The sequence below is a fragment of the Syngnathus acus genome, chromosome 12, assembly GCF_901709675.1.
Source record: "Syngnathus acus chromosome 12, fSynAcu1.2, whole genome shotgun sequence".
Taxonomy (NCBI): Eukaryota; Metazoa; Chordata; class Actinopteri; order Syngnathiformes; family Syngnathidae; genus Syngnathus; species Syngnathus acus.
Window position 1 is genome coordinate 10,691,953 of NC_051097.1, and position 18,600 is coordinate 10,710,552.

The 18,600-nt window shown below is 47.8% G+C and overlaps 4 protein-coding genes across 14 annotated transcripts in view; 1 reads left to right on the plus strand and 3 right to left on the minus strand.

Annotated features, from left to right (window-relative positions):
* Positions 1-408: 408 nt before the first annotated feature.
* mrps2 (mitochondrial ribosomal protein S2) lies at positions 409-1,935 on the minus strand. The gene is made up of 4 exons (XM_037265235.1): positions 1,765-1,935; positions 1,499-1,585; positions 1,166-1,286; positions 409-1,056 (listed from the first exon to the last, which is right to left on the minus strand). The coding sequence occupies exons 1-4, from the start codon at positions 1,787-1,789 to the stop codon at positions 510-512; spliced, it is 780 nt and encodes a 259-aa protein (XP_037121130.1). The 5' UTR covers positions 1,790-1,935; the 3' UTR covers positions 409-509.
* On the minus strand, positions 1,928-8,686 carry ppp1r26 (protein phosphatase 1, regulatory subunit 26). Of its 2 annotated transcripts, XM_037265146.1 has the most exons (5): positions 8,526-8,686; positions 4,418-7,218; positions 2,720-2,822; positions 2,527-2,579; positions 1,928-2,465 (listed from the first exon to the last, which is right to left on the minus strand). In XM_037265146.1, the coding sequence occupies exons 2-5, from the start codon at positions 7,144-7,146 to the stop codon at positions 2,462-2,464; spliced, it is 2,889 nt and encodes a 962-aa protein (XP_037121041.1). In that variant the 5' UTR covers positions 7,147-7,218; positions 8,526-8,686; the 3' UTR covers positions 1,928-2,461. The 2 variants fall into 2 exon arrangements, with proteins under 2 accessions (XP_037121041.1, XP_037121042.1); XM_037265147.1 differs by lacking the exon at positions 8,526-8,686 and adding an exon at positions 8,317-8,413 and having other exon boundaries at positions 1,928-2,579.
* A 932-nt stretch (positions 8,687-9,618) lies between these two features.
* Positions 9,619-15,103, plus strand: ttll11 (tubulin tyrosine ligase-like family, member 11). The gene is made up of 10 exons (XM_037265161.1): positions 9,619-10,430; positions 11,496-11,595; positions 11,664-11,797; positions 11,873-12,175; positions 12,464-12,748; positions 13,001-13,096; positions 13,163-13,275; positions 13,402-13,626; positions 13,711-13,817; positions 13,897-15,103. Exons 1-10 carry the CDS (start codon positions 10,026-10,028, stop codon positions 14,220-14,222), a joined length of 2,094 nt encoding a protein of 697 aa, XP_037121056.1. The 5' UTR covers positions 9,619-10,025; the 3' UTR covers positions 14,223-15,103.
* Positions 15,104-15,341: 238 nt separating this feature from the next.
* The window catches only part of dab2ipb (DAB2 interacting protein b), a 56,549-nt gene continuing 53,290 nt past the window's right edge, over positions 15,342-18,600 (minus strand). For 4 of the 10 annotated variants that reach the window (XM_037265124.1, XM_037265123.1, XM_037265131.1 and 1 more), the window contains exons 14-17: positions 18,436-18,573; positions 17,842-18,044; positions 17,687-17,774; positions 15,343-17,580 (exon numbers count right to left, since the gene is read on the minus strand). In XM_037265124.1, coding sequence (XP_037121019.1) covers positions 17,413-17,580; positions 17,687-17,774; positions 17,842-18,044; positions 18,436-18,573 — 597 coding nt within the window. In that variant the 3' untranslated portion in view covers positions 15,343-17,412. Of the gene's footprint in view, positions 17,581-17,686; positions 17,775-17,841; positions 18,045-18,435; positions 18,574-18,600 lie in introns of all 10 variants that reach the window. The other 6 variants (XM_037265128.1, XM_037265126.1, XM_037265127.1 and 3 more) reach the window with 3 other exon arrangements.

Consider the following 18,600-nt stretch of genomic DNA (forward strand, 5'->3'; position numbering starts at 1 on the left):
TCAATACTTATTTGTTATTGTAAGGCCTGAGCCAATAGTTTTTTTCAGGCCTCATACGTTTGACGTACTGCTTCAATGTGGTGCCACTTCTCTGCCTCCCTCTCGTGGATCACACTCACCAATGTCTACAAAAATAGTCGGAAAAATAAAATGTCATTAAATTAAAAAGACAAAATTTATTACTCTTAAATAAATTTAAAAAAGTTTAAATTATGATTTCTAAACTGAATTACAACTTAGTGGATAAGCAGTGGAAATAATGACTTAATGCCATAATTTCCTTTTCTGAAAGGTCCTTCAATAAAAATGCAATTTTAAATATGTGCTTTAAATTGGGGCACCAACAGCCCTCCAGGATCTATGAATAATCCAAAACACATTTTTTTTAAAAAAACGAAAAAGAATGCCTGGATAACGAATGTAATTTTAATAGTCAGCACCATACATACAGTGAAAATAAATTGTGATGATGAGGGTCTTTTGTTTAATCCAAGATTAACAGTAGGGGGTCACAGGCCAGGTGAGTTGGGTGCTGTCAGGCCATGGAGCAGCTCCATCTGCTTCCTCTTGTCCTTACCTCGCCGGATCGCCATCTTGAAGAGGCGGCAGTAAAGCTCCATGGCGACGGGCGTGTCGTCGTTGCCGGGTACCGGGTAGGTGACAAGGCAGGGGTTGCAGTTGGAGTCCACCACACCTACAGTGGGGATGTTCATCTTGGCAGCATCACGCAGGCCCACGTGCGAGCGGAACACGCTGCTGAGTGTGTTCAGGAAGATGAGGAGGTCGGGCAAGCGTACACCGGTCCCGTACTGCACGTGGGCGTTGGTAAGCAGGCCGCCCTGCCAATAGCGCGTATGGGCATATTCGCCGCACTCGCGTGCCGTGCTCTCCACCAGCTGGCCGAACTGGCGGCGGCGGTTGACGAAGAGGATCACGCCGCCGCGGTATGCCACGTGCGCCGTAAAGTTGAGGGCCAGGTGCAGGTGTTCCACCGTCTGGTCCAAGTCCAGAATGTCCTGCTCCAAGCGGCAGCCATACAGGTAAGGGACCATGAGCCTGCGAGCATGCAATTCACCATATGTTGGTATGCATTTTTTTTTTTTTTGAAGAGGATAAGATATAACTTTTTGCAAATGATTGTACAGAACCATTGACATGACTTCACCTGTGTCTGCATCCTTTTTTGTGGCCAAGGTGCACTCTTGCATCAAACAAGTCTTTGACCGTGAAAAGCTCCGAGACACGGAAAAAATCTGGCTTCTCTAGGGGAAGCTTCATAATATCGTCTGCAATAATATTAAAAACATATATATAGCGTTATATAGCGTACACAAACATTTAGGGTTGTAAAAAAATACAACATGGACATTTTCATATAATTCCACTTGCCAGTAATGTCAGTTTATACAAACCTTCACAGTGCTACTAAAAATATACAAATAGATATTAGGTACTATATAAATATTACAACTCGTGATATTAGTCATCAAAGGCTTACCCGAGACTTGGTCGCTTTGCGGTTGTAATTTGATGGACGCTGCAGTGGAAAAATTGCAATTATGATGACGTAGAAGCCTCCAAAGCCCTGAAATAAAATATTTTTGCAAATTAGGCATCGTACTTGACAGCGTTATGACACAAGTGACGCTGTCTACCGAGCAAGCCGACACACGGATTTACCATCGCTTCACGACCAACCAAGCAAATTTGCACACACAAAAAAGTTAAAAATAGTGATGCATGTTAAAAGTTTTAATACCATACCTCTCGTTAATGTACAAGTAGCCATGCTTGATAGTAGCACGGAAGGTCAGCGCAGTGCGCATGCGTCTTTTTGCGGTCTTCTTCTTGTATGTCAACCTTGGATATTTGGCTCACTGTTGCCTCCCGCAGGTTTTTGTCCAACATTGCACCTCGTTGTTTTTTAAAGCGTTCTTAAATCGTTCTAACAATTCAATAAATAACTTAACCATTGAAAACTTTTTTTAATCTACTTTTATGTCATAGTGTCCAGGGAACCATATTTACTCAAAAACAGAATACTAGCTGTCTATCAATACAAATGGATTCTTAGATGAATTGAAAATAAAGTATTACTTTTGTTCTCTCTGGATATTAGCCACCCCCCAAACATATCAGAAAAATGTTTAATATTCTAATAATACAATAACGTGCAACAAGGTATACATTAGTCTGAAAAATGTCAAGACACAAGCATTGACCACATCATATAACTGCAACAAATGTAAACAAGAGACAACTCAAACAATTCAAAGGCAACACACAACGGCCAAACAAATGGCAGCGACAGGGAGGTAAAATTCACGTTAACGGAGGGAAGAGAAAACTTTTGTCCCCCACCAGTCAACAAATGTGCAACAGTGACATTCATCTAGAAATGAAACCAACCATTTCTTCAACATGTTTAACAGATACAACACGTTCCGCTCGCTCGTCCCATCTACCTATAAAGAGATGACATGATTTGGACCAATGAAAACACACATACACATACACACGACCTACCTGCGTACCGGAATAAACTGCAACCTTCTTTTGACGTTCGGCATCTTGCATGTCTGCAAATAGGTGAGTTTTCAAGATAAAGACTTTATCAGGTACAAAGAAATTAGAAAAGAACACAAGTTTTTGCTTTTTCGTGAGATTTGTGGTGGAGCTTTTGTTGCAATGTCACAAAAGAAGGATAGAAAAAGGATACCTCTTTCTTGTATCTATTGCGGAACATGCTACTGCGTTCTTCCGAGCAAAGCGCGATGCACGGCCGAATGACGATGCCGGGGTCCAGGGCGTACGACAAGGACCTGCATGGGTGAGTCACAGCACGTCAAAGTGACCCGTCCCCTCCCACACCAGAACAGAAAACCAATTTGTTGCTGAGATTGCGCTGTCTTTATTACACAGATAAAAGACACAGCATTAAAACTGAACACAAAGGATACTGAAAATAGGAGAAAGAGTTCATACAAAATATTTACAAGACTGGCAATGCACAGCATGTTCAGTATTTCTCTTTTTAATAAACAAAAATAAATAGCCTTGTTTTTGTTTTGCTGGGGACAAAAGTCAGAAAGACGAAAAATGACAGTGGAGAGGACTGCAATGAGTCCTTTGAACGACAGAGTGCTGAAAAAGGAGACTTGAACTCATGCCACAGACAAAGTGGCTAAAGAAGCAAAACGTGGATGCAAGAGTTTGCGAATCTTGTTTTTGCGAAATGCAACGCGTACAACTGATAGTTTGTGAAGCACGTTTTGCAAGAGTCAAAGAGGGCCAAAGTTTGTTAAAAAAAAACATCAGATATGTCAAGAAATCGGTCAACCGTATGGAAACGAGTCGACAGTTGATTAATCGTGTCTTGAAGTGACAAAGAAGATGTCTGACAAGAAAACGTGGGCATGTTGGTAGAACGTGACTGCATGCGGTTAGCACGAAAAAAAGGAGAAACTCAAAACAAAAGTAGCAGAAATATCAAGAAATCGCCAATTGCGTGGAACTGATGTCGATTAATCGTGTCATGGAGTGACAAACAAAAAAAAAAGCCGACATGAACATTTTTCCAGTTGGAAAAGCAAAGGTTGTGAAGAGTCATAAAAATCGCGTGGAATCCACATGAAGCCAACTGTCAAACAAAACAAAAAAAGACAAGAAAGGCGGGCACGTCCTAGCACGTGAATAATTTTGCGGTTGTCTAAAATAAACAATTGTTGGTCGTAAATACCGAAAGTCGGGTCTATTGAAAGGTTACAAATCTGCGGTTAATGCTGCTACAAAGGCACCGTTGATTTAGTGTCAAGTCTCCCCGAGCTTTTTTTTTCCACTCGAGTCGATATGTATTCCCTTGCCTTTCAAACATCGGTCGACTGCTACAAAAGTCTTGGGTCAAAACGTAGCACAGTGTTGTCACTGAGTGGTGTCGGGTCTTGTGACAAAATGGCCGCCACTTGAACTGGATCAAAATGTGTGTGTGTGGGTTAATATTAAGAAAATTTGGGCAGCCTTTTAATTGACAATTGGTACTCTTTGACTAACAGAGCTAGTGATGACCCAAGGCTTTTGTCCCAAACTCAGAGTAAACAAGACAATGTTGCACATTTATTTTTTTTCCCCCAAGAAACTGGTGAAATGTATTCAAAAGCATCTCGTCAAGCGGTCGCAATAACATGATTATATTTCAAAATAAATTGGATCCATTTGGAGATTCTCTGGCGCCATTTTTTTTCTTTTTTTTTTGCATGACCAAAATGTGGCCGTATTGCTTTTGGTAATCTCATGGCACAAAACACACACCGTTGTTGTCATCGGCAAACTTCCCCCAGAGTCCCGGGTGGTAAAACTTAAATAATGCAAATCAAGAACACAGATGACGACGCCGTGTGGGACTAAAAAAGATACTTACAAAGTGCTCTGCTTCTTCTCTGGAGTCTCACCTTCTGACTCATCTATAAACTTCTCATCAGCTCCCTCGAGTGGAAGGGCTCTGCTCTGGTCTGCCCTGGCCTCTCCCTCGTCGCTCTGCCTGCTCTGCACCTGGACGTGGTTGGTCCGACCCGACTCCAGTTCGACAAACACGCTCTTGTCGCGCGGCACGTGCACCGTACTGGCCGCGCCCGGACTTTGCCCGGCCGAACCGTCGGCGGCGAAGGGCTTTGAGGCGCCGCTCGTCACAGGGGCCCTCGGGCTTCTGTCTGTGGACCACGAACGTTTGGCTGAGGACCAGAGAGAGGCCGGCGTTGGGGGCTTGAGTTCGCTGGGCTTCCCTAGAGACGCCGGTGACGGACTGGCTCTCGTTGCGGACGTGCTAATGTGAAATGACGTTCGGTTGAAATTTTTGGGGTCGACGATGGGGAGTCCGAAACTCTGGCGCCACTTGATGGACTGATCCAGAGCCGAGACCTTTTCGGTTTGTCCGTCGTCGACCCTCACGGGTGTCACTGGCTTTTGCTCAGCTCGGCCCGACCACGGCGAAGTTCTGGGGTTGCAGGACCACTGCGGGGTGACCGCAAGGACCGCCGGGCCGTCTGGAGCGGAGGGCGCGGCTTTGTCTTGGGGCGGAGCCGACGTATTGACGCTTTGTGTCGGAACTTCAGCCAGCTGATCATCCCGTTCGAGGTCACGTGGCAGCGGGGCGCCATCCGCGGTGCCGTTCCTGGGCGCCTCCGCGTCGTCGTTTGTTCTTTCTGAGACCTTCTCGGCCTTCTCTGCGAGGAACTTTCGAATTTCCTGCTCGATGCTGTCGTCGCTATCTACCGAGCTGCTATCTTCTTTTATCTGCAGAGCAGTTGCGGGCGGATGACCTCGGACGTCGTTCTCGCCGCGGCTCATCTGTCGCTTAATGATTGGCGACGCATTTGGCAAAGCGGTCCTCTTTGGTGAATCACTTTTCCTTTTGTGGCCCTTTTTCAAAACGGTAAGCTTGGCTAAATGATCAACTTTTGCCTTTTTGGCGGCGGCTCGCGATTGTTCGGCTTTTTCCATCGGGCGTTTTCTGGAATCGCGTTCCGACCTGCTCATCTTCTTGGACTTCTTCTTGGTCTTGAGAAGGGCTTTGATGGCCGTATCGAGATCCTCGTCGCTGTCGAGCGAGCTGCTCTTGTCCCCGCTTTTCTCCGTCGATCTCTCCAAGGCCTCCGGTGGGCTTTGTGCCTTCAGAGGATTGGTAGATGAACCTACGGAGGATGCGCTGGAGCTTTTGTCGTCTTTGGATTTGCGCCTCTTTGTTAAGGACAACCTCTGGGATTTCTTTTGTGTGACTTCTTGCGTCGTCGACGGTTCTTCGGGCGGACGTTGGAGCATTTGCGCCTTCTGCTCGAGAAACTTCATAATCTCTTGCTCGATCCCATCTTCGCTGTCGACCGAGCTTCCGTCGCTGTCCCGCTTCGGAGTTGCGGATAGTGGCGCGGGGACGGCGAGGGCGCTGCCACTTGGACCCGTGTCCAGATGGGACGCGAAGGCTCCCGGCATGACCGTTTTGGAGATGTCCAGTATCGCTTCGGCGCACATCAGCTCGACGGTGGTATTGGCTTTGGGAAGGATCGGAACCGGCTGCTCCGTAAAGCTTTCGGTTCGCAACAGATGAAAACCGTTACCTTCACTTCTCTGGCTGACATTGAGCGAGTCATCCAAGAGAATCGGAAACGGCGGCTGCACCCAATTTGCTGTCTTCTCCGCTGGTTTATTTTTCCTTTTGAGTTTGTCAAGGCCTGCGCTTCCGGAGGCATTGACCGCTAGCTTGTCTTGAGATTTGGGGGAGCTCTTATCGCGGAGTTGTTCGAGCTGATAGCTGCGAATGGCCTCCTCGATTCCGTCGTCGCTGGAGGAGTCGGATTCTTCCACGGAGGCGAGCGGTTTGAAAGCGTCCCCCCTGGTCTGCTGCTCCGTCCTCTCCAGCTGGTACCTCTGGATGGCCTCCTCGATGCCGTCGTCGCTGGAGTCGTCGGAAGCGTCTTTCACTTTGATGTCCCGTACCACACTGTTTGACTTGTTGGTCATCTGATCTCGCATCATGATGCGAGCCAACTCAGAGTTCCCGACGGCGGCCTCGTGAAGCGAGGCCTTGTGTTTAATGTACTTCTTCATGGGCGCAGTTGTCTGTGTGGCTTGGATGACACTTTTGGAAAGGTGGCTTCTCATTAAGGAAAAGGACTGGCCTTCCGACTTCATTTCAGGAACGGTTTGCCTGGACGGTTGGACAAAAGGTTCGACCTTGCGTTTGTGGCCATCCTTTTCCTTCAGGTATTCAAGGATAGCCTCCTCGATTCCTTTGTCCACGGAATCGTCGCTATCGCTGCTCTGGTCACCGTCCTTGAAAGTTGCATCGGTTGAACAGTTTTTTGTTTTGGACTTGGCTGCCACGAGGGAGCCCACCGCCGCCTTACAGGCCTGGGGGGGCCCGTCCTGTCCCTGAAGCACATTGCCCTCCACCTGGTCGCTCATATCGAGTGAGGACTGACTGCTCCTCAGGCTCTCAATGATCATCTGGACCTTGTTTGCGATAGGAGAACCCCCGGTGGACAACTCCGTGTCCGAGTCATTGAGGCAGACGGGAATGCTAAAGGCGCCGGGGCGTCCGCATGCTCTCCACTCGGTGTGAGGCGCCGCGACAGTGGGCACGTTCATTAAGTACATTCTACTCGAGTGAGGGGAGATTGTGGACCATTGGGAGTGCAGCTGCCTCCTTCTGGTGTCACATTGTTTAATCTGAGGAGAAAACAAAGAGAAGAAGCAATTGAGACAAAATGTACAGAGGGTCTTCAGTTTACCACAGAGTCCTGTATCGTCCTTTACCTCTTGAGATATATTGCGAAACATAGATATTATCCTTCAATGCACAAAACTGCATTGTTGACAATAATATATTTCAAATGACACTGAGGCATTGAAATTACATAATCTAATTTGAGCAGTGTCGGGCAAAATAACATGTTGCCATCTGATTAAATATATTTTTTAGCTAATGAAAGGCGTTTGCTATTTTTTTTTTGCTCGTGTAAATCCTGGTTTAACTATCGTTTTGGGCGCTGCTATGCTGTTTGTTTAGTAAGAATGTTCTGGAATTTCAGGGACATAAAATACAGATGCACCTGTCACCACCAGTATTTAACTTTTTTTATTGAAATTCAACAAAGTAGTCAAACATAGCTTAAAGCAGCGATAAATGTTCCTCCATTACATGCCCCAGACGACATGCAGTGGATGCTAATATGGAAGTCGGCGAGTTTCATCCACCCAGCAGCCAGCCGGAGGCGGCCGGTGTTGCAGCACCGCGACCGGGGCATGCAAAGCACATTCACGTCGTCAGAAAGACAAACACCATAAGATTCAAACTTTCACTCCTTCTTCGGTGACAAATGAACGGCAAAAAGGCCAAACTGGCAGAGAGAGGGCCCGAGTTTGAAGCATTTTCATGACCGGCTTCTACCCCGCAGAGCGGCCGGAAACCAACTGCACCAAGCGGCTAGGACTCGCCCGAGGAGCCCAACGAGTTGACGTGGAAAAGCGTGTGAAAAACGAGAAGAAATTTCCCCGTTTTTACTTGAAGCGTGAAAGAAAGTTAAACAGGCGACGTATGAACGGCGTCTTATGGCGCTGCATGTCCACCACCCCGGATGTTTTGCCACGGAGCAACCCTCGAGCACCTCGTCATACTCTAGCGGCGTCGAGGGCTCGACTGCTCGGCGTGGGGCAGCTACGAGACGCCGCGCAGCTACCATGTTTCTCGGCGGCGCGGACTGCGGTTGTCAACCAGTGACAAAAAGCGTAGTCAATGTCGTTAAAACACATATTGTTCGACTTTACGGTGGGGTACGCGAGTCCGGCGCCGAAGGTGGTGATGGTGGGGGAGGACGACGGCGAGTAGAAAGGCGGGAGCGGGGCCTCCCGGCTGCCGCAGCCCCGGCATTTTCTCCGGCTGAGAAAGCCTTTGTACTGACACCCCCAGCATCGGCTAGCATGCCACGTTTGGAAAACTAAAAAAAGACCCCACAGAGGCGAAAACGAAAACTTACCGGATGACAATGAAGCAAATGCTTAGAGTACGCATCCGAACTCGCGGGTGGAGAACACCGCGGGGGTGATGTTTCAAGTGGCCGTCTTTCGAGCTCGAGTACCGGCCGTGTGGCTCTCGATGTCGCGCCCTCCACCGACTGGCGGCGGACAAGCTCCCTTAAAGGCGGTCTGCCGCCTGGCTGCAGCCGAAAGGACCTCTTTCAAATATGGCTAGTTTTTTCCACCCCATCACCACCACCCTTCAGGTGTTGGCTGCTATTTAATATTTGAATAACTCTATTTAAAATACTAAACAATGTATTATATCTTGTAATATATGTAAATTAAGTTTTGACATGAAATGGAAAGGTTTTATCTTCAGGCAGGCTTGTATTTTAGCTCACTACTTGGTCCAGGTGTACCTAAGAGCACCTATGTACCTGAATAAAAAGTTTCTATCAACCTACCTAGAATAATGGTACAAACATATCCCAAATCGATTTCTATTGCATAATGAAGTTAGATGTTGTTCAACTTGTTACATTCTCGCGCGCATGAATCACAAATATCAAAAAAGGTTAAGCAAATTATCTGAGGCTGGAATTGTTTTGGAGGCTTGCTCAAATGATCATCATCCAGGATGGAGTTTAGCTTAAAATTGCATATTTGCGATGCATGCCAACGTCAGGGGAATTACTTGCACCTAATATTTATTGATTTGTATATTTTGTTTGTACAATACTTACTGGATATTCGTATTTGTGCTGTGCAAGGGAAATATTTTGTCAATCAGTTAAATTCGCATGCAAAAGGTGGATATCAAATTAAAGATGTGGCATCCCAAGTATTGCCTTCAAATACTATCGGTAAGTAGATCAACAGTTACTTTGGACCATCTGGACAGAGTTTGAATGAAGCACAACTCCCGAAAGAGTTATATATACGCTTAAATATCTATAATTAGATAGTTCTATTAATATAAGCATTATTAGAGCTCTGTGACAGCATGACGCGAACTGGAGAAAACGTCCGCAGGCGAACTACGGGAGTCGTGACGGTATTAACGAGGATCTCTGAATGCAACACTGCCCCCTGCTCACACGCACGCGCACGCGCAAACAGACGGCTCCTGGACTGGAAGCGGCTGCTGGGCGATCAGCTGCACTGCTGCTGCTCCTCCTCATAGTGGCGCGGTGTGGGTCGGAGCCGGGGAGTGAGGGCCTCCACTGACGGATCGAACCTTTCGGTACCCGTCCCGTTTAGTGTCAACAGCGGGTGTCACGTATGGAACTTGATGCATTTAATGGTTAGCGCTAGCTAGCGTTGCTACATAACCCGAGATGTCTCGGTGGTCGGCATTTAGCTGAGCCCTACCAACCCCCCCGCCCCACCTCCCAAAAAAATTGATTTGCAACCGCTCCGGAGTAGACAGCTATGCGGGAGACGTTACGGTCCGCTGGTGTCGGATTACTGGACGTGTTGATGGTACGGCTGCACCCGGCCCCGCAGCGTCGAGCATCATGAGCGACTGCCATGGCGGTACGGTGCAGCGACTTGATGTTGATCAGTGCGGGGAAGAGGACGAGTGTTTGGTGCCACTCTCCCCGGTACTGCTCGATGCTTCCGGGGTTCCCGTCATCCCAGTACCCGCCCCAGAATGCCGGACTCCGGGGACGGAGGAGATGAAGATCGGGGAGAATCTCAACCAACGAGGGCGTGAGCAACATCGGGTCACCGTCAGAGCCATCGGGAAAGTGGTGGGGGACAAGTGGGAGGCAAACGGGAACTATTCGACCGGCATCCACGCCCAGGAGGATGGAGACAAACACGGCAAGAAGAGGAAGCTGGTGACAGTGGACACTTCGAAAGCCAAAACCTCCCTGGAGGGAGTCAAGATCAGCGTCAGGATGCTCAAGTGGAAGGAGGTTTGTACAATCAAGAGTGGGAATTTGACATTTTGAACTGGTGGTCGTCAAGTTGACACTCATTTTCGAGAAACAGTTCTAGCATGAGAGGTGTTGACACCTTGGGGATTACTTGCAACCCGATTGCGACTGCTTGTTAAATATTCACGAAGCTGCTAATTGAGTCAGATCGGCCATTGTGATTGTGGCCGTGCAATGGAGCCAAGTTACCTATCGCTGCTCCCTTCCAACTCAAGTCCATCTGCAGGATTCTGCAAACACTGGCAGGACCGTCCTGGTGTGTCATCTGATTCTTGGCCATATGGCACTCTCTCCAACAGTGGAAATGATAAGCTTGACTTTAATCCAATCGTCTAAGTCCTCTTTCAGGCAACTGTGAATGAGCCAAATTGTTGGCATGACGACAGCAGCGGCAACGCCTTTTATGGTCACGGTTTGTTAAGGCATTTTAGGGCCACACTGAAAAACACAAATGTACAATCGTTAATTATAAATATATACTTTTATATATAAACGGCATCGTGATGCAGTTCCGCCTTGAATCACTCAAGCCATGAGTGAAACGGCACTTGACATTTTTCCATCCATTTCCCCCCCCCGCCTCCCTTCCTCTTGCATGCTGACTCACTAATGGGATGCTCCTCTATAATTCCATCTGGGATCATCCTCATGCTCAAGTCCAGCTGGCTCGTGCCAAGCAGGACGACGCCGCCGAGTGCACGATATCTAATAAGTGCCAGGAAGCACACAATTCGCCGTGACGTCAAATCAATACGAAATGGCTGACTGCTACTCATTTCATAGCAAAGGTTCTCTTTTGTAGATTTTCCTGCAACCTTTCACGCTCAACATGAACGGACACTTGGTTGCTCCATGATTGTGTCCAAAACTTTCTTTTTGATTCCCCCAAAACAATCCTAAACTGTGTCTTATGGCACCTTTTGTGTCGTGTCACTTTCACAGCTCAATGCAAGCTTATCCTTGCAAGAGAACAAACTCGGGCACTAATCCTGCCGCAAGTTATGTGCTTGACTGTCCTAATTAACCCCCAATGCGTACCCGCAGATTCCCAGCGGAAGACGAGCTCCATGTGACATCTACTGGCACGGCGTCTCCTTCCACGACAGTGAGAACATCACGTCGGGCCAGGTGAACAAGTTCCCAGGTACTGAAAGGACTTTCTTTTGCCCCGTGACGGAATGCGTGTCCGTCCTAACCCTGTCTGCGCCACAGGAATGCTGGAAATGTCACGCAAGATCAACCTGAGTCGAGCCGTGCGCATTATGGAGGAGCTCTTCCCCGTGGAGTACGACTTCTACCCGCGCTCCTGGATCCTGCCCGACGAGTACCAGCAGTTCTCCGCGCAGGTGAGGGCCAAAGGCACTTCCGTCGGTGTCGTGCTGGATTTCATTTGTTTGTTTTTTTTTGTTCTCCGCGGTCAGCTTCGCATGGTGAAGGAGTGCGACGACACCTTCAACCCCACCTTCATCGTCAAACCCGACAGCGGCTCTCAGGGCGAAGGCATCTACCTCATCCGCGACCCGGCTGAGCTGAAGCCGGCGCCGGCCACAGCGGCGGGCGCACAGGCCCGGCAGGCCGTGGTGCAGGAGTACATCGGCAAGCCGCTGCTGGTGGACAAGCTCAAGTTCGACATCCGCCTCTACGTGCTGCTCAAGTCGCTGGAGCCGCTGGAGATTTACATCGCCAAGGAGGGCCTGACGCGCTTCTGCACCGAGCCCTACCAGGTGTGCCGCCTTCCCTTCTTATAAATTTGCCAAAGGAGTTTTGTAATTGCGTATTGATGCCACAAGATGGCAGCAAAGCGCTTCAAACATACTCAACGGCATTCTTTTAGCATGCCCACAATTCTACTTGAATGCCTGCCGTTCGGTCGTTCAATGATTTGGACTCATCAATAATGTTACGAGAAGGACCGCCAACAAAATGAACACGTACCAAAAAAAAGCACGAAAGCTAAAGTGCCCCCACCTGCTCACGCTCACCTGAAAGGACGCCTCGCTGTTGTGCACCAGGAGCCGAGCCAGAAGAACCTGGGCCAGGTCTTCATGCACCTGACCAACTACTCGCTCAACGTGCACAGCGGCAACTTTGTGCACTCGGAAAGCCAGAGCACGGGCAGCAAGCGCACGCTGAGCAGCGTGCTACGGCGGCTGGCCGCCAAGGGCGTGGACGTCAAGAGGGTCTGGTCGGACATCATCGCCCTGGTCATCAAGACCGTCGTCGCCGTGGTGCCTCAGCTCAAGGTTTACTACCAGGCCGACATCCCGCCCGGGAAGCCCGGGCCCTCCTGCTTCCAGGTGAACCATTCGCATTGTCGTCCTGTTGCAAACATACAAACTCAAGTCAAAAAAGATGGCTGCAGAAAAGCCCGCTAGACCGCAATTGCGACTGAGCACCAGTAGACGGCAGTGTTGTTCCGCTAAAAAGCCTTCCCGATCGTCTCCCTCTCAGACGTTCTCAAAAAGTGAATTGACTTGACTTTTGGTTCCTTTTAAACGCGATGTTAAGAATGCAAAAAATACTAACCACGCTCTGATGTTTGTTGTCAGATCTTAGGTTTCGATATCCTCCTGATGAAGAACCTGAAGCCCATCCTTCTGGAGGTCAACGCCAACCCCAGCATGCGCATCGAGCACGAGCAGGAGGTACGCGAGGCGCGCCCCTCGTCCTCCCCGGCCGGCTCTTCGTCACATCCCGTGTTTGTGTTGCAGGTGTCGCCGGGAGTGTTCGAATGCGTTCCCAGTCCGGTGGACGAGGAGGTCAAAGTGGCCGTCATCAGGGACACGCTGCGCCTGGTGGACCCCCGACTCAAGAGGGCGTCCTCGTACGGAGACACATTTTTTTCCCTCTTAAAATGACATTCTTTAAAAAATGCACAAAACCTCCCAAAATGCATTCTTATTAAATGTTTTGGGGGATCTGTATTGTTCTTTGTGCATGTGCTGCGAAGATGCCAGCGGCGGTCAGCGGGCGGGGAGGAGGAGGCGGGCGACGGCCAAGTCAGGAAGCATCCCGACGGCGTGCCATCGCCGTGCCTGAAGCAGGTGTACCCCAAGTACAGCCGGCAGTTCAACTACCTGCGCCTGGTGGAGCGCATCGCCGCCCTCTTTGTCCGCTTCCTTGGTGTCAAAGGGAACATGCGCCTCGGACCCACCGCCTTCAGAACCTTCATCAGGTGCAGCATTTTTCATCTCTATTTTTTCTTTAAAAACTATAGATGCCCAAACATAACAAATGGTGCCCGTTATGTGTCCTGCAGGAACTGCAAACTAAGTAGCAGCAACTTCACCATGGCATCGGTTGACATCCTCTACATTGACATCGCGCGGCGCTGGTCCGGATCTTTGCCCGACTCTCGGGAAGCAGGTAAAGAGAAGGACACGTCATGTTAACGTATATCGCAAAGCATAAGTGACGGACATACCGTGCACTCCTTGTTTTCCAGGCATGGGCTTGCCGGCTTTTGTGGAGGCCTTCTTGTATCTGGCGGCCCGCAGGTTCAAGACGCAGACACCTCGGCAGCAAGCGGCGTCCCTCCTGGATCTGTGCGAGGCCCAGCTGGAGTCGCCGACGTCGGGCCCCGAAGAGCGCCGCTCGTTGAGTTGCGGTCGGGCGGCGTCCCGTGGCGGTGCGGGGGCGCCCAAGCCCCACCTCCAGCAACCTGGGCAGGCCCCGCCCTCACCCGCGGCCGTACCTCCGGCACGCCGAGCCTCAAGCCAGGACTGCCGCAGAGCCAAGGCTCGCTCGCGAGAGGCACGCGTGGAAAACTGACGTTGCTCGCCCTTGTCTTTGCCCGGGGGCCGCATGCCAGACAGGGCAGCTTACATGAAGAATATTATTTCTCTATTTTGAGTTTATTAAATAATGTTTGAATTGGTGTAAATACAAAGAATACAATTAACATTTAACGTTTTTGAATTTGTGTTAGGAGGCGAAACTGGCTGCAGCCATTTGACAACTGTTAGAAAAAAGGACGTACGTCTGAAAGCCAAATGTGGCCCTCGAGCGCAAACGTTTGCCCTGCGCTCTCTCATACCTCTGATTTTGCACAAAGACATATTTGCACACAAATGTATGCATGAGTCTATAAAAATAAAAACAAAAAGAATGGTGGGAAAAATATTGGACAGTAAATAGAGCTTAATGAGCTGACTTTTTATTTGAATGCCAAGACATTTCAAAGTGGGCAGCTGTTGGATTTGTTTGTAGCGGAAATGAAGTAGATACCACTAACAGAGAATAAACTTTGACCAAATAAAGATTTGTATGCACGGCAAGCTTCGTTTTCTAGCCTTTCTACCTCGCCTAGTTCCACCTTGAACGGAAATATGACAACATGTAGAATTTCTGCTCGTCAATCGGAAGCATCGAGGTCATCACGTGGAGGCTTGATATTGGATTCAACGCAACTAATATATATTTTAGAAAAAGTCTGATTTGAATAAGAAAAAAAAAAGTGCCGTTTTAAATATATTGTGTTGCTTTTTTGAGGCAAAGAGGGGGCACAACTGGTTCTTGATATAGCTAAATAAAACTTTAATAATAGGTCTTGTTGCAAATGTACATACGTTGCACGGCCACATTTGGACAACACAAGGTTCTCTGTACATTATTGTTTTGTCACGTTTTGCCGCCAAAAAGTAAAATGACAACCCCCCCCAAAAATAAAAAAAAGCCTAATAAAGAACAAATTTCAACAAATACTTTCAACATACTTACAAAAAGTATTTTCTACAGGTTCATAGAAAACATACAACATATTTTGCTGTATTTATAGCTGATTCATCTTCGAGCTTCTCCTGACTGTAAACCCGGCTGTGTTAACTTAGCGTAGCCTAGCCTAGCATAGTGGAGGCTATTTTCAAATAAAAAGAAAGAGGCGTGTCTTTCATCTATGAAAGCAGCATCTAAGACAGCATTGCGACTTTTGGACTCTTATTTTTTTAATTATTATTTGAATGAGAGACTGTGCAACTTTTTGGCCACCAAGCTAAAAATGTAAATGTTTGGCACACCAAAATGCCAGGATGTGCATTTAAAAAAAGAAAAAGATTTGAATGGTAGCCATATCTACACTTAATAAGAATAAAATAGATAATGCAATAGTTGTTGATCACTCATTCCTAAATATTTTTGATATATTAGGCAAATAAAAAAATCTAAGGTGGTAAAAAAAAGTCCTGAGGAGAGCAAGTGGAATTAGGTGGTTTGAAAATATCTATTTCATAGTAATATGTCTTATATTCGCCTATTAAGCTCTGGCACCAAAAATATTTAAAAAAGTAATTTTTTTAGGAGTTTCAAAAATATTTCCCCTACTTGGGCATTACAGTCATGTTGTCTAAGTAGAAAAAGAGAAAATAAAAGAGAAAAAAGTCACTTGAATAAAAAGAAATGGTCTTGAACGAGGATCTTAAAGTTTTAGCGAAATCTCATAATGCTCAACTGATGTTTAAAAAAAACAAGGTGGTGTAAAAAGCTGCATAGTCTCTTAGCGCGGTAATTTTGATGTTTTACAAATAACAACCACAGTCCTAGCGCTCCCTTTTCTTGAGTTAACACATAAAAAACAAAGCTTACATTAGCCACTTAACGTAAAAGTGCATAGACCTCTGAGCCATGAGAAAGCCACGATTGTGCTCGCCAATCTCAATCTCAAGAATGTGACCCCCCCCCGGCCCCCCACTTACACACACAAAAAAGGGCCCGTCTTGTTTTGGCTAGCGATAGCAGCACACTGCTCGCGGTGCTAGTTTGTATTTACAACACCCAGGATGACCATACAGCAGAGATTGAGCGCGAGGTTAAAAAAAAAATAAAAAATTACTGTCAAAATTAATATCAACGTTTTTTTTGTTTTTACACTTTCACGCTGCGGTCAATTATCCAATTTCACTCAATTGGTTGGAAACATGTTTCAGGTCAAGCCCGGAAAGAAAATTCAACAAAACCACTTCACATTTTTGATTTTCTACTCATGTCAAGGATAAATCTGGGTATGAGGCTTTACGTTGGGTTCTACAGGAGCTAAAAGTTTACAGTATGGTTTGGAGGTTTAGTGGTATGGTTTTAAGGGTAATCAGGCCATATTCACCAAAGCGCTAAGTAAAAGACTCTGCCTTAACCAATCACATTTTTGCACCGGAAAATATCAGACGGGTAAGAAACGGTCCGTTCCTTGGTGGCCTGGCCAGTCAGTCCAGTGTATAGCACATCCGTCCGTCATCGCAACATCCAGCTGCTGCAAGAAAATCTGCGCGCTCTCGTCAGTCATATTTTTGGACGCATAAAAATAAAACTCCTAAATACAAGTCTGCTCTTTACCTTTGACATTATCAAATATAGCCGCCCGCACGTGTGTGTGTGTGTGTGTGTGTGTAGTCTAGAAGCCCCCAAAAAAAGAAATGCATACATCTATATTAAATTGCATCAATATAGTATCACATAAATCTCATTTACTTACATCTTACACATACGTTTGTACAAGCTCTATCCTTTACAAATCCACAGAATATAATTGTGCCTTTTTTTTTTCTCCTCCTCAATTCTTTAAAGTTTTTGCAGAAATCGGGAGCTGTGGAATAAAGTTGCCATCCTTAGCTTTAAGGCGTTGCATGTACCAAGCTTTCACAAAGTGCACTGCCAGTTCAGTCCGTGTGGCTGAGAGGTCATTTTTAGCTCCCGGTCGGTTCTTTAAAAACTTGAAGCTAACACGCTAGCCAAGCGACTGGAGTGTTAAGTAGTCGTCAAAAAAAAAAAAAAAAAGACGTAGTGGTTCGTCCCCCCGGTCTTCAAATTGTCTTTTTGTACGTACGCATTCAGACGGGTATGTACAAGCTGCGACCATCCGGCGAACCTTGACCCTTCCAAGTCGGCCTCGTGCGGGGTCCGGATCGTCCCTTCCCGTCGGCGTGAAGAAAACGTTTCTCTCGTAGGTCCCGCTTTTAGTTTGTTTTGGCGTCTAACAGTTGCTGCTGTTGCGGAACTCACCGTTCTCGGTGATCTGCAGCTTGGTGGGGTTGGTGGGCGAGATGCCGTTGCGCGACTGCGTGCTGTAGCGCTCCTTCAGTTGCGTCAGGGCGCTCATCAGACGAGTGTTGGCCGCGTCCAGAGATGCGATGCGCTTCTCCTAGGCGGAGACGCAAAAAAAAAATCCCATCAGGTGCTAGAATCCAACCAGAAATCCAAATCAAGACATTCTGAATGTGAAATTGTAGCATAGCAACTGTTGCTACCTGTGCGTCAATGATCTTCTGTTTGGAGTCCACCACCGCCTGCATGTCCGAGTGATCTTTCTTCAGCTCCTCCTCCACCGACATTAACCTGGGCGAAAGGCACGTCAAGACGGCGGTGGGAAAACGCCGCTCGCCGACTCTCCCGTTCTGCCCACCTGCTGATGATGCCCTTCATCTGAAGGTCCTTGTCGTCCTGCTGCCGGCGCAGACGCTCCTCGGACTCCTCCAGCCGGGCTTGGTACTCCATCAGGACTTTCTGGGCCTGTTCGTCCTGACCCTTGAGACGGGCCTCGTACTCCTCCAGCTTCTGCACGGAGGCCCGGAGCTTCTCCTGCAGCAGCGCGATCTCCTGCTGGTACTGCCACATCGGAAAGCAAAATACTTCTCAAACGTTGAAGGTCCAGGAACCGATCCTAAGCAGTTTGTGGCGCAAAGATGGTGCGGTTTTGTTTTTTTGCTGTGGCTGACAAAAATGCAGACGCACACACAAGCTGCTTTGCAAATGTACACAAAAGACACACACACAAACACACTTTGTTCACTCGTGCCAAGAAACCGTTGTACTGCGTTTCCTCAAATCGTGGCTCATATGTATCATTATTTTATATACATCCAGAAATATCATCCATTTTTCATAAATTGAAAAATACTTGGGAATTTTTGTTTTTAGAGGAAGGTGGTGGTGGTGGTGGTGGTGGGGGGGGGCATTGAGGGTGGAGGGAAGGTGGAAAGGAGGTGGGGCAGGTTACCTTCTGCACCTGCGTCAGATCCTCTCTGTGCCTCAGTGAGTCGTGCTCCGTGGTCTCATGGTCTAAATACTGCACATTCATATTCAAAAGCCACGCTGCCGTGCGGTCCAGCGCACTGGGGTTCACGGGGGAGGGGGCCTAGTTGGAACCAACACACACACACAC

Excerpts from the sequence above, each read along its gene's own strand:
- mrps2 (XM_037265235.1), bottom strand. The coding sequence starts at position 1,789 with ATGGCTACTTGTACATTAACGAGAG. Across the intron at positions 1,586-1,764 it reads TACTTGTACATTAACGAGAG|GGCTTTGGAGGCTTCTACGT; the intron begins GTATGGTATTAA and ends ATTTTATTTCAG. Across the intron at positions 1,287-1,498 it reads GCAAAGCGACCAAGTCTCGG|ACGATATTATGAAGCTTCCC; the intron begins GTAAGCCTTTGA and ends ATATTATTGCAG.
- ppp1r26 (XM_037265146.1), bottom strand. The coding sequence starts at position 7,146 with ATGTACTTAATGAACGTGCCCACTGTCGCGGCGCCTCACACCGAGTGG. Across the intron at positions 2,823-4,417 it reads GAGAAGAAGCAGAGCACTTT|GTCCTTGTCGTACGCCCTGG; the intron begins GTAAGTATCTTT and ends TCACCCATGCAG. Across the intron at positions 2,580-2,719 it reads GCAATAGATACAAGAAAGAG|ACATGCAAGATGCCGAACGT; the intron begins GTATCCTTTTTC and ends ACCTATTTGCAG.
- ttll11 (XM_037265161.1), top strand. The coding sequence starts at position 10,026 with ATGAGCGACTGCCATGGCGGTACGGTGCAGCGACTTGATGTTGATCAG. Across the intron at positions 13,097-13,162 it reads GCATCGAGCACGAGCAGGAG|GTGTCGCCGGGAGTGTTCGA; the intron begins GTACGCGAGGCG and ends TTTGTGTTGCAG. Across the intron at positions 13,627-13,710 it reads GCCTTCAGAACCTTCATCAG|GAACTGCAAACTAAGTAGCA; the intron begins GTGCAGCATTTT and ends TGTGTCCTGCAG.